The sequence below is a fragment of the Falco biarmicus genome, chromosome 6 (assembly GCF_023638135.1).
Source record: "Falco biarmicus isolate bFalBia1 chromosome 6, bFalBia1.pri, whole genome shotgun sequence".
Taxonomy (NCBI): domain Eukaryota; kingdom Metazoa; phylum Chordata; class Aves; order Falconiformes; family Falconidae; genus Falco; species Falco biarmicus.
The window spans coordinates 52,710,363-52,724,170 of NC_079293.1; the positions used below are offsets into that span (position 1 = coordinate 52,710,363).

General features: G+C 38.0%; 1 protein-coding gene across 1 annotated transcript in view; it reads left to right on the top strand.

Moving 5' to 3' along the window:
• Nucleotides 1–13,808, top strand: part of MAP3K5 (mitogen-activated protein kinase kinase kinase 5) — a 108,892-nt gene that overhangs the window by 70,519 nt on the left and 24,565 nt on the right. The window contains exons 12-15 of the mRNA XM_056343398.1: nt 2,087–2,136; nt 7,217–7,312; nt 8,669–8,750; nt 10,707–10,840. Of these exons, the coding sequence (XP_056199373.1) occupies nt 2,087–2,136; nt 7,217–7,312; nt 8,669–8,750; nt 10,707–10,840 (362 nt within the window). The remainder of the gene's footprint in view (nt 1–2,086; nt 2,137–7,216; nt 7,313–8,668; nt 8,751–10,706; nt 10,841–13,808) is intronic.

The window sequence follows — 13,808 nt, forward strand, 5'->3', positions numbered from 1 at the left end:
CTGTTTGCAAGTTTGAAAAAGAACAGCCTGTCTGTTTTGTGTTGGCTTCTGAGTGCATTTTGTTGAGGGGTTTTTTGGGGTGGTTGGTGGTTTTTTGCCTAACTAAAGAACAGATGCTGAATTTGGATAGCATGCCTGATATATTTACACCAGCGTATTCAAAACTTGGCAAAATCACAAGGGACATAACTTTTGTATTATTTCATTGCTTTCATGTGTTTCATTAACTTCATGTGTTAAGTAAAAGATGTATGAATCTGGGAGATAAGTTGCATGTAAAGGACAGGTAAAACCCATAATACTTGATGCTCAAGAAGCATAAGAAGCATTTGTGCCTGTCAGGACATATATTTTAAGTTATTTGGATTTTAGATTACTCCCAATAGTGGGAATTGGACAAGTACCAATACCTACGCTCTGAAGAGAGTTTCCAAGCATGGAAGATTGGAAAGTGTCAGGATTTGTATGTGGAGGAAGGAGTAAGACAGTGCAGATACACCCTCCTTACTAGCAGAGGGACTGAGTTGGTGATCTTTCTTCATGCAAGAGAACCAGGCAACTTGAATAGTAGTTTCACAAACACTTCATACTAGCTTCAGTTAATACCTCCAGTTCAAGATGCAGTCCCACCTTTTCTTAATATCAAGCTGTTCTCCTGTCCCTGCACCCCACTGGAGAAACCCTTCCTCTGCATTTAACATTGAAGAGATACTGGAGTTACTGCTTTGTGCTTCACAATTACAGTAGTGTGAAGCTTGTGCTTCATGAAAGATGTTGGCTTGTATTTTTGGTACGTTTTATTACGCATTTTATATTAGCCTCACAACCTTTAATGTGATTTGAGCAGGAGGGAAAGAATTACGGAGGAGGAGAAAATTGATGTAGGAAGCCTTATAGAAAACTGTTATAGCTGGGAGAATAATTTCCACTATCATTTCCTGAACATTGTGCAACTATCTTGGCAGTGTATCTGTTCTGACTTCTCTGTATCTCACTGTTCATGAAATGTTCTATAAGCTACACACCTTCACGTCATCTTTTGGAATACATTTGATTATGTTTGTTTGACACTCTGTCCTTATGCTATAAATTACCTCCCAGCAAGAAATGCCCCTGTGCCTTGTAATTGCTCAGATCACTAAAATGCCAAATGAAATTCAGCTCTAGAAAGCAGAAATTCTTCAAGCATGTTGTGTATTATGGTGGGATCCCAAGGTTGCCAGGACTATGAGGTGGTGCAGTTCTACCTTTTCCTGAAAGGAGAATGTTTTCATTAGAAGATACAAAAGGCTTCTGTTTCCTACAGTACAGTTTTATTAGAACATAAACATAGAGCAGTATGACTTTCTACAAAAGAGAACTCAGTTCTGCTGAATGTGACAGATGTAAATTGAAAAAATCTGAAAATAGAGTGAGACCTGGCCCTTTGTGTTTTCATAGGGTGGCTTCTTTCTTCCAGCCTTGTTTATTAGTCCAGCAGCTCTTAGGGGTTTTGCTACATTCTTAAAGCTCTCTTCTGGATTCCTAGGGAACTAGAAGTCTTTTTCTTTCTTTGGACACTTGGCTTTCAGATTTATTCCTTCCCTGAGCAATTCCTCCTGCTTATATCCTGCTTATTTCCCACTTTGCTGTCCAGTATCAGACTTCTTGCTTGTAGCTCTCTCCACCTGGTCTTCCCACACGCTAGGGCACTGAGCATGCAGGGCAGGCTTTTTTTACTCTGAGGTGGAATTTTTCCCCCCACTTTACAGAGGGTTGCACGTGGCCCCAGGTTCAGCACCCAGACCAGGCTATACTAGCAGCCCTTCTGATCTGCTGTTTTGCATGCTTTCAGAAATAGTATATTGTGTTCGCAGAGTAAACAGTGAAGAAACAAACAAAAAACTTCTATCTAGAACTTCTGTTGCTTTGGTTTTGGGTGGGGAAAAAAATATCCTGAAGAATCACTGTTAAAAGGTAATAGGCTGTTGTAATGCAAGTGTTTATCTTTCTATCTCTTGAGTTTCAGTCTAGAAGATAGGCCTCCCTGGCACTTCATTTATAAAAAGGAATGTTTTATTTATTTATTTTCTTCTACATGTTACAGAAGGGTATCCATGAATGGAACTTCAGTGCTGCTTCCATCAGGGGAGTAAGGTAAGTTGTTTCCCTTTCATATTTTGAAATTAAAAGAGTAATTGAACGAGTATTGTATTAAGCTGCTTCTTGGTGGAGTAACAGACACAGAATTAGAGCAGAGTATTGCAGGTACTTTCACCGGTGCCCTATTCAAAGTGAAGCCCCAGGAGTCTTATTCCAGATTCAGAAATAACCACTTGCAGAGTGCATTATGTAAAAATTTAGAAAACATAGCCTGTTGAATTAAAGGACTAATTTCCCAAAAGTTAGTAGTCACTTTGTGCTAATTAAGATTGAATTAAACTAACTGTCAATGGTTTATGTGATTTTTACCCGAGTTCTATCACAGCCAGGAGCTGCCTGGTGCACAGAAGATGTAAGCCAGGAAGTAACATGTGGATGTAGAGTGGAAGGATTTGAGGGACTGACAAGAGCAGGGTGTCCTCCAATATCCTAATTGCTTACCTTTTGTTGGGTTTCGGTGGGAGCGTGTACATTTATTTGGGTTTTTTTTCTGTTTGTGTCTGTTTATGGATATGGCAGCAAAACTGTCTCAGAGAAGGCCCATAAGGAGAGGAGTCTGTCGTCACAGAGTGGTAGCTAGACCCCAAAGTGAAAACGTGAAGATTGTTTGAGACAACAGAAATAGAACAGTCAATAGAAGAGGAAGGAGGGGGAAAAAAATGAAAGGAAAAAAATTTTAAAAAAGGCAAAAAACCACCCCAACCCCTGACGTCCTGAAGATTCATGTAGAGTAGGCTAACATGGGTTAATAAATCATAGGATCAGGAATGACTTGTGCAAGACTGGTGTAACTGGATTAGAAGAGAATGATACTATATGTTCAAGGCTATCTTTCTTCAGCACACTTCCCTCTTTGGGACAAGGTTTGTGGGATACTGACGAAGAATGAAACTTTGTCATCTATTTGCTTGATTTCGGCAAAATATTTTCTGTCTGCTAGGGAGGCTTCTTATAGGGAGAATTCTTTACCTGGATTTTGTACGATTTGGCAGCAGAGAACAGCCAAATCCAAGCTAGTGGTCTGCTTTGCTAGCCTAGGTTGAATGTAGTGTGAATGCTGTTTGGCAGGGTCCAGCCTTGCAATTTGTATCTTCTGATAGTAAGAAAGTAGTGTTCTACCACTGCTGTGAAGTCTTCTGATCAGCTCTTCATCTTAGTCTCTTTCTTTTTTTTCCCTAGGCTTTATCTATACTTTGGCATCCTACAACTTTATACTTTGATGTTTGCCTTTAGTGTAATTAAAAGAAGTCCAGAAATCTTATATTTTTTCATTTTTAAAAAATAGTCATTGCTTTGTTCTAATAACTGTTCCATACACACAAAGCTGTTGCTATGTCTGCAGGATGTTTTTGCACAGATGGATGATTCTTTTTCCTTCCAAAAAGTAACTTAAAAAAACAAACTATCAATAGGCACAGAAATTCAGTCCTGTGGGAGTCAGCTTATTTTAGGCAAAAACTGCAATGATACACTTAGTTCAGTCTGGGTTTTGGTTTAGGTTTTGGTTACAGTATATTTTTGCGTGCTTCTAAAAAAAAGGAAAAACAAAAAGTTTTTTTTTTTAAAAAAAAAAGTATTTATTTATTGTACTTCCCCCGCCCTCTTATTAAAATATACTGTGGTCAGTATTGTTTCTGGTGTACTCTCCCTCCCTGCATTTGTTATTTAAACTGTCAACTGTCATTTAATTTATCAATTGAATTTCCAATCTTTTCATCTGCACATATGTCCAGAACTATTTGGAAGACTTCATAGTGAGCCAAGAGTCACTGTGAATTCTTAGAAAAATCTCTGGCTGCCTCCATGAGGAGCTGCAGGGGGAAATCTTTATTTTATGCAAGTATTACACTGAATAAGCCTCTTTTCTCTCTTTTTTTTTTTTTTTCTTCTAAGTAAATGCAAGTTTCTGATCACTTAATTTTTCAGTGTTTTTCAGGTGTTTTCCTAGTTTTATGAAGGCAGATATTCTTTAGACTGGGACAGCCTTCAGAACCATGTCTGCTTCTAATCTGTTTTTGTATCAAGACTATTTTGGGCTCTTTTGAAGCTCCTGGACTTAAAAGTGGTCTAGGAAGGCAGAGTTTCCAGCTTTATGAGGATTCTCAACCTTTCTAGACTAGTAAGAGCCTGCTTTTAGATGTGCCACCTTAACATACAAGGCAGGTCTTTGTATGTGATCTTGGAAGGTTTTTCAACAAAGGCTTCCATAAATATTTACTGCATTACATAAGGAGACAGAAGGTCTGAAGAGACATCTAGCATTGAAATAGCTAATGTTTTTGGTAAATACTTCAAGGAAGTGACTGAGGGGTCACTTTTTCTGTGTGCTGTGTAACAGCTGGTGTAATCAGCATCCTATTTATGAGTAATAGAACTCAGCTCTCAAGAATTGTGAAGGGACTTGGAAAGTACATAGAGCTCTGAGCAATGCAGTGCTAAATCATACTCTGTATGCAGGGAGTCATAGTATTTGGGTTTAACTTAAACCCATTGAATAGCAGTTTGTGCGCCAATGTAAATAATTCTGCTTTTGTCATATGCCTTCTTGACCTCAAACACAAATGTTATCAAATTGGGCCAAAAAGTACTGTTTAATCTTAAAGGCTTCATCAGAGCTTTTGGAACACGTCTTCTACCCCAAAGTGCTTTGCATTTTATGTTATCCAGAAAAGTTCCTAGTTGTTCTGCAGAGCTAACATCATATAAGCAAGAAGATACCATCTTTATTTTTCCAATTTAAAAATTAAAAATAAAGTAGCAGACTGAAGCTGCTAGACTACAAGGTGGTTTTTTCTCAGAGTTTGGGACAAGCGCTGGATTATGAAATAACTGCTACTTGTGCTGTTTCTATGGGAGGGTGCCTCAGAGGTCATGCTGATGAATGTAGTGTTAGAAACAGTGAAAAAATTGGATTCAGGTCTGCATCCAGTTTTCTTCATAGCTTAAAAATTGACAACAAGGATGTTCATCTTCCATCCCAAGTTCTTGGAGCTTAGAATCTCGTCAGACTACTTATTTACAGCAATGGGAGGTGTCTGTATTGCTGCACTTCTAGAAAGCAGACAGAAATTCCATGGAGATGCTTTTCTGTGGTTGCTGCCAATGCTCTCAACTGTTATCTGCTGCTTCATCTGGAAGTATTAGTAAGCGGTAGTTACAGCATTTGCGGTATTTCTCGTTGACTAAGGGGAGTTCTGAATGCACACGAGCCAGGCTCAAGGCCATGCTACATTGTGCTTCCCTTTTTGTCGTCAGAGTTTCGCAAATTCAGCCCCAGTTCTGCTGTTGTAGGAGTGGGTACTATGTGTGCTCAGGAGCTGTTGGAATGAGGCATTTCCTGAGCAAATTATCTTGTCTCTTTTTATAACTTGGTTTTATTTTAGTCTTCCTTTTTTTCACTTTAGCAACTATTTTTCAGGGAGGAAAGCAACATAGAAGCAATGTAAATGCTCGCTTAAAGGGCTTAAGTATCTATGAATTTGCCTACCCTCTATGTACACACCACATTCTTACACTTTTATTTGCTGCTGTCTTAGTCAGTGGCTTCTGTGCATGTCAGGTTTAAACTGACAGTTTATTCAGTAAAATGTTTAAAGTCACATGGAACTTGAAATGAATGAGCAACTCATTTAATATCAGTTACTCCTTATCTGGAGAGTTTACCTATATGCTTGAAAATCTTGAAGGAAAAGTTAGTTTATAAACTGGTGACAGTGACTGCCTTCCCAGATGCGTACATTACTTAGCACTTACAAATTTTTCCTAGCATAAAAATAAATGTGTCACTGCACCCAAAGACAAATATTCTTATAATGAAGCTTGCTCTTGTCATAAGTAGCTTTATGAAAGGCAGGTCCCCCAGCTTGTCTGAAGAGCCATTTGTTTATCAAAAGTTACACAGCTCTACAATAAAGGAATCATAAAAAGATGCAAGGATCAGCAAGGATCTCCTATTAAAGGTGGGAAATTACAAGTATTTCCTGATATTTAAAGAAAAACTATTATGTTAATCAAATCAATTCTTTGGCATAACATAGAATACCATTCTACTTTATTGTGCCATGCGAACGTGATGGCTATCTTGATCCAGCTAACGTAGGTTGATGTCCTTAAGACTGTGGACTTTGTCCAGTACCTTAAGAATTTTAACAAGGAGACTTAATTTGTCTTGGTTTCTCAAATGCTACATTATATTCCCTTGTAATACCCCAGCCATCTTTTTTTTTTTTTCTTTTCTAATATGGTAACAATCAATTATGCTGAATCAGCTTGACACCTGGCACTCAACATGTGACAAAAGTTACAGAAAACTATTTCACATAATGTTTAATATTTTCTGTAAGCAGCACAGTAGTGACCTACATGTAGAACAGTTCTGGTGAATTAGTATCTTTGCAAGAGCTGCAGCCTAGTTGGGGTAGAAGCTGACAACTGTACCAGAGTTTGCACCTCTTCTGCTCTTCTGTTGGGACATCTGTGCATCCATGAGAAAATGACATACATACTTGTTCATTATCTTTGTTCTGCTGTTATAGCAGATAAAACCAAAACTAAGAAAGGTGTGGGTGGGCAAGGGTGGTGAAGTCATTCACCTCATTTTTTGATTTTGACTTAATTTTAAAATAATTTTCTGACATATTATCAATGTACAAATTCACAAGGAGCTGATCAGAAGTTTTTGTGTTCAGAACTGAGCTGTGGCTGATTTCTAAAGCATGAATAACTCATAATTTGAGTTCAAAGTCCAGCTTTCTAATATCCTGAAAGAATGTTTCATCCTGGCTGCAGGACTGGAAATGACTCAGGTCAATGGAAATAATCCTATTAACTTTTTTGCTCCTCCTCTTTCTTGGGCAATGTGTGGACTAGGGGAGCAAGCTGAATAATAGCAATCAGCAGAATGTGTACTTTGGAGGATACAAGAGTCAAGTTTAACAACGAAGAGAAACTATGGCTGCTTAGGTTTAATCTGGTGCTTTGCCATATGAAGTGGGTTGATCTGGAGGGTTTGACATAGCCAGCAGAATCCGAATGTACCTTTCCAGTAACATGTTCTTTTTGGCTCTTCTTCTAGCATTTCGAAGTTTGAAGAACGATGCTGTTTCCTGTACGTGCTGCACAACTCGGATGACTTTCAAATCTATTTCTGCACAGAACTTCATTGCAGAAGGTGTGTCGCTTGTTATTTCAGGGAAAACATGGCCTGTGATGGTATCTGCATGCACAACAGGGACTGACCGTTTCAAAAGTATGGTGAAAGTTGATCTGAGCATCTGAGCATCCTCAGTGATCACTATCTTTCATGCAAAAGCTTTGTACTACAGTACCCTGGAGGTGTATGAGGTTTGCAGGGTCAAAGTGCAAATTCAGACAAACATTAGAAACAAATACGATTACAAATTATTATTTTTTTTACATGCTTTGTGGAATTCTTTTGCTAATACTTATCATATTAAGGCTTACCTACAAGCGTTTGTTGCCCTCAGTCCAGTAAAGCATCCTAAACTTAAAATGGTCTTTCTGAAGTGGGAACATTTCAGGCAACAGCAAGGCCTGGTCAAGATTTCTCTTTCACTGTAACTAAAATTTTATTTATGATTACAAAGATGCACACTTGATTTCCTTCACATTAACATAGTGTTTACATAAGTAAGATTGTACCAGTATCCCTACAGGAAACTTGACAAGGGTTTGTTGCACGAAATTAGGGGTGTCTCAGTTTCTCTAAGCTGTGTTTCTGCTCCATAAGCTTGAGGACTGTGGTCTTGAATTGATCCAGAAGGCATTCCCAGAGGAAATTTCTTGTCTTTTTGTGCTAAGAAAGGCTGTAACTTTACAAAAAAATCACTTCAGCACTCCATGTTAAAGGCTGCGGCCACCTCCCAGCTCAATCCCTAGCTTGTTCTCTCATCAATTGTAGTTCATACAGATTCTTTTACTGTGTTTGTTCCCCTTTGTATCTGAGCACTTCTTAGAAGATTAGCAAGTCATACCTTAGCTTGACGTGGTGTTTGTACTTGCATTATTTCAAAGGGGTAGAAGCCATAGGTAATAATAGAGTTTTTGAATGGAAAGTTGTAGAATAGACCCACCTTTCGTTCAAGCAAAAACTTGAAGCTAGCCTTCCTGCACTACAAAAACTCCTCTGGATGTAGGTAAGACTTCTCAGCACTTCTCACGATGCTTCAGTGCTTTCATTGAACATGAAGAAGTGGGGGTATAGAATGAGAATTTCACCTGATACATAGATTTTGCAATATGAATTCCATTAATAATTTTAGACATCATGGATGTCTTGCACATATAAAAGGAGTACTTAGGAGAAGTAGGAAAGCTGCAGATTTTGACTGATTATTCTTAATGTAAACAAAAATCTTTTTTTACTTTTTGCTGACATACAAACTTCTACACTGAGTTTATACTTACTAAAACCATCTTTTGGCTCATTCATTAGAGAGAAGTGTTCTCTTGTCTCAAGTGTGTATTTGCTTTAGTTTGGTTTTTTTTTTCCTTTTCCTTTTAACAGGTTTTTTGACATGGTGAACAGTATCACTGAAGAAATAGGGAAGACTACAGAGGAAGGGGAATGTGATGGAGACTCATTAGAGGTATTTTTACCTTTTTTTTTTTTTTTTTTTTTTTTTTTTTTTCCCGGAGATGCTAAGAGTTTTGGGCTTCTAGTGTAGCATTTCACTGAAGAGAGTAAATTACGCATCCCTTCTCTGGAAGAATTTAGACAAGGTATTGTTTAAAAAATTTTATCCTATACTGTTTATAAATTAATGATTCTTTTTAATGGTCCACATCTAGTTTTTAGAACCAGCATGGCTAAGTCTGTCTTATTTCACTTAGCATATTCGCTTGAGAAGCTACTCAACTCTGGAACTCAGTTGTGCTTATAACAGGGTGACTCTTGTAGCAGTTACTTCAGAGTGTAATCATAGTCAGGCAGCACTAGCATCTCTTTAAATTTTAAAGACTGTTTGTTGTCTGTTTCATGCATCACTGGAATTGTGTGCATTTACATTATTGGCAGGTTGTCTGCACAAGTAAGGACATAATTGCAGTAGAGGAAGGCTTGTCTTTGCTAGTTACCATCTGTAGGCAAGCACAGCAGCGAACAGCGAACTCAGATCAGATGATGATGTTGGTTCTGCTGGGAATCTGTTTATACCCTGAGCCCAATAACACACTGGAACTTACGGTACCCTTTTGCTACCACCTCTGTTAGCTAAATTTTTACTTGCCTGGGTACGGCATTACACCCTATTCTCACCTGGGGTTTCTGTCTGAACATACAGCTAGTTGAAAAGTGAGTACAGAGCCATTGGGTGCAATGCAGTACTAGGGTGTTTAGGTTTTCTTTTAGGTGGCAGAGAACAGGGTAGAATATCTAAGTCCATGTCCTGTCACATGAAAGTCTGGTGTCCTGAAGCTCTAGAGACATCCAGAACTAATTGAGAGAGTCAGTGCTGCATAATGAATGCAGACAGCCCTCTGCCCTAGTTTTGACATTGGAATTTTATAGTACATCTGAAATCAGAGATGGGACAAAGAGAACTACTGGAGTGACTTGTGGGACAGAAAAACAACCCGTAGTGAGAACCTTAGGATGCCCAATTTGTTTATTTTAGCAAAAGGGAAAGCAGTGGGTGACTTGATTACAGTGGGTGGGTATTTTTACGGGGAAATTACGATGTGCTAATGGTCTCTTTAATCTGTTGAAGAAAAATGTAATTAAATAGTGACACCAAAGGAATTTGAATTAAGAGGCATGACTTCACCATGGGAGTAATTAATTTTTGAAACAAGGTGCGAGAAGTAGTGGATGCTCTCTTCTGTTAAAAAGACAACAGTCTTTATTTGGAGGAAAATAAAAAATACTTTATCTAGGCATAAGCCACTGGGTTTAGCATGGGAGTGAGCATGTGAAACTACATGTCTGTGTTATACAAGAGGGCAGGTCAGATAATCTATCTAAGGACCGTTTGTGGACGGGCTCTAAACTCTTCGAAATTAAAATTCAGCCAAACCCACGCTTAATATGCTACAATCCTGACTGACCTCCATTGGCACACTCTGCTGGATGACCTGGCAGTGGCAAAATTGAGGGTGGGCTGGTTTTGGAAGATGTGGTCAGGTCAGGAGAGCGTCTGGAACAAATTTCAGTGTATCCTGCCTTGCTCCTCTGTGTCAGCCGAAGTTTTCAGTTGGACGCAGAGTGCCCTCTCTCGTCTTCTCTTGTTTTTACAGCACCTGCCAGCAGAACTGCAGATGCTGTTCAGTAAGGTGTGCAAGCCTAATTACACAGAACAGGTACAGGCTAGCTTGGCTTTATGCATTTACCTGAAATGGCTACCTTAGAAGCCAGCGCTTTCTGTACAGTCAGTGGAGAAATACAGACATGTCTGCATGATACCTGAATTTTCTTCTTGAAGTGTTTTTCTTCCCTACTCCATGGTCTGCAGAAAGCAACTGGCATCCTCAATACTGTAGTTGTGAGCAAAGGGTCAAATGGAATAAATGTTGTCCCTCTATTTCATTTAATGTTATTTGCTTTGCAGTACGATTATGAATATGATGAAAATGGCGAGCGAGTCATTCTGGGGAAAGGAACTTACGGCATTGTATATGCAGGACGAGATTTGAGCAATCAAGTCAGAATTGCTATTAAAGAAATCCCAGAGAGAGACAGCAGGTATGGTAACTGTGGCTGGTTCCAAATTGTGTGTGTTACGTCATTTCATCAGTAATGTGATCAACCAGTTCGCTGATCAAGGAGTACTTTTTCTACAAAGCTGCTAATAAATTACCTGTCTGTGGTATATAATTGGTGTTCCCTGTCTTTGTAACTAGATGTTTCCAAGTTGTGAAATAGATTGATCACAACTAAGAACTTAGATGTTACTGTGTTTGGTGCTAGTAGTTTATGCTGAAGAGCAGAATCTCATTCAAACACCTAGTGATAAGCCCTGTCTACTTAGACATGCTCAGGAGTGTCCTTGTAAAAGAACTACTGAAATTCATGATTTGCACAGTCCTGTAAAATTCTGACCCTGGATTGTGATAAAGTCATTTTCCTTTCCTGTTTGTGCGTCATTTATTATAAAGCCTCTTAATTTTAGAATAAATCATGTGGAGTGATCTTTTTGTCCACAGTTTTTAATGCAGAGTTTCTTTATATATGTATTGCCCTCATCTATAAAGGCTGCCATGTAAAGACCAAACACTTGACTTCCTTAGTGCTTGTATTATGTGGAGGCTTCCAGTGCATCCTATTTTGAAGCATGGATTTCCACACATATTGTGGTAAAAGTGATAGCAAGTCTAAAGATAAGATTTTTTTCAAATGAAACTGACTGTATTAAACTTGTCGAGTTATTCTTAAATTCTACAGTAGCCTTTGGTTTTTGTAGTCAGGTGTTGTACAAGCTGCTGCTTAACAGGTGACTGGAGTGCCTGCATCTTTAAAGTGCCTCTCAGACAGACTGTAAAATGTTATCAGAAAACTGTGACTCAGGCTTCTGTTCAGGAAAGCTATGAAAACTAGGAAATAGTGTCATTGCCATGGTTGGTAACAGAAAGATAAATCCCTCCTTTCCAAATGGTTAAAGAAATAATTTTTATGAAGGAAGCTTTTCTGATAAAGACAGAACACTGCTTGGTAGCAGGAGGAATTGCATGCTGAATGAATGTGGGTAAAATGTGAAGTGTACCAACCGGTAAATTTTTGTCCATCATTTCAGTCGGGAATGGAATCCATATTTCCAAGTTTCTTGTCTTCTTTTGCCCATTTGGTTGTGATCTAATGGATAATCTGTCCTTCAGCAGGATTTCCCATACTTTGGCATGCAGCATTTCCTCTGTAGGAGGAAATAACTGTATCCTTTGTGCAGTGTTCAATCTACAGCTAATATCAGGAAGTCCTTACACAGCAGTTGTCTTAGGGTGTGCTAGTATTCAAAACAGTAAATAAAAGAGGCTATTCTAACCCACCACAGTGGCTGTTATTCTTCTTTTGTCTAGAATGTATGTCCCTGGGGGTAAAACCACCAATTGTTGAAAACCAGCATTATTCTCTACAACCTATGCAGCATCAAGTGTTATTATTTAAATTGTGTTGGAGCCTCGATGTTGACAGGATACTGTGCGTTAACTCTTAAGTTTTCTTTGTGTAATTTACAGACTGGAGGGTCAGTAATGCCACCTGGTGTCCTAGCTCAGTTTCTTTTTCATGGGTCTCTCTTGCCGGCCTTCTTTTGGTTATTCTGTCCTTACTTGACGTTTAAAAAATTAATCCTTCTACATTTTTTGAATCCATGTATATATTGACTGTTCAATATGGATATGTGTGTGGTCTAATAACTTTTCCATACTCATAGTATTTTAAAGATCTAGAACTTAGATTACAGAATCCTTCCATCCTCTATATTGTTGTAAAATTAAGTTCAAGGTGTGTTATTTCTTAGAGGTTACGGCCTCATTACATAAAACAATCGCGTGGCTCAAAATAGAGTTGCAAGTTTTGTATGTGCTAAGAAGAAATCTGTTGTTTGTAATAACTGTGGTTAATAGAAGGATAGCCTGAATAGAACAGTAACTACTTTAAAGGAAAACAAAAACCCAGATTGTCTTCCCCAATACACATTTTTAAAAGAATTATCAGTGGAAAAGGTTTCAGCTTCAATATGCAAAGCATACTGGAAAAGAGATTACTAAAAAGTGTTAGTCATTCATCTAAACTTTCAAAAATATTTCTGGGATGAATTTCAGGTATTATTCTTTTTATGACAAAGGAAGAAAAAGTTATTAATTCATTTCTGATTAGCTATAACCTGATATTTTAGCACTTTGATAGAAATCTATAGAAAGAAAAGGATTAGTCTCTGAAGCTAACTCTTACCATGTTCAAAGTAAAAATGACCAATCTTTTGGATTCATAAGAAATAATTACGTTCTGAGTCAGGTCAGAGCATGGCCAGAAATTGAATTATTTTTGTGCAATAAGCAGTGAGTCTTTGATACTGCTATATGTTAAATAAAAGCTACTGAATAGTTTACTTAATTGTCAGGAAATGTTAGATTGTGGAGACACGTTCTGAAAGAAAAGGAAATATTCCTGCAATGCTGTTGCCCTCAATGCATTTCCAGTAGTACACAGTAGTACCAGTGGCCATATCGACTTTCCAAGTTAAAGTGAAGTCACGTTGTGTAGATAATAAGATCTAGCTTTCTAGGATTTAGAATTTGCCTTTCTTCGTACCATTTAAAGTCTAATGGCTAAGATTTAAAATAACAAAAGCTTCATCCCACTGGAGAATTTTCTTATGGCTTTATTTGCTAAATTATTTTAGTTGCTCAAGACCCAATTAACTGTGGAGTTTAAAAATGCAGGGGGAAGAATTATAATGGTCTTGCTGTTGCTGCTTTGCATGAATATCCCATTAATAGAACTCAGTAATCTTTGATGGTTTTGCATTTCTGAATGACTAACAGTGTAGTCAGGATATGTCATGTGTGGAGAAGCAAGCCAAAACTCAAATTAGTTCTTTGTAAATAGACTCAGACTTGCATAATCACACTTTTCATTAACCAAATACTTGCTTTGTTTTCTGTAACAGTTGTTTTCCAGAGGGATATTCAGAATGCCCAATTATTTTTATTTT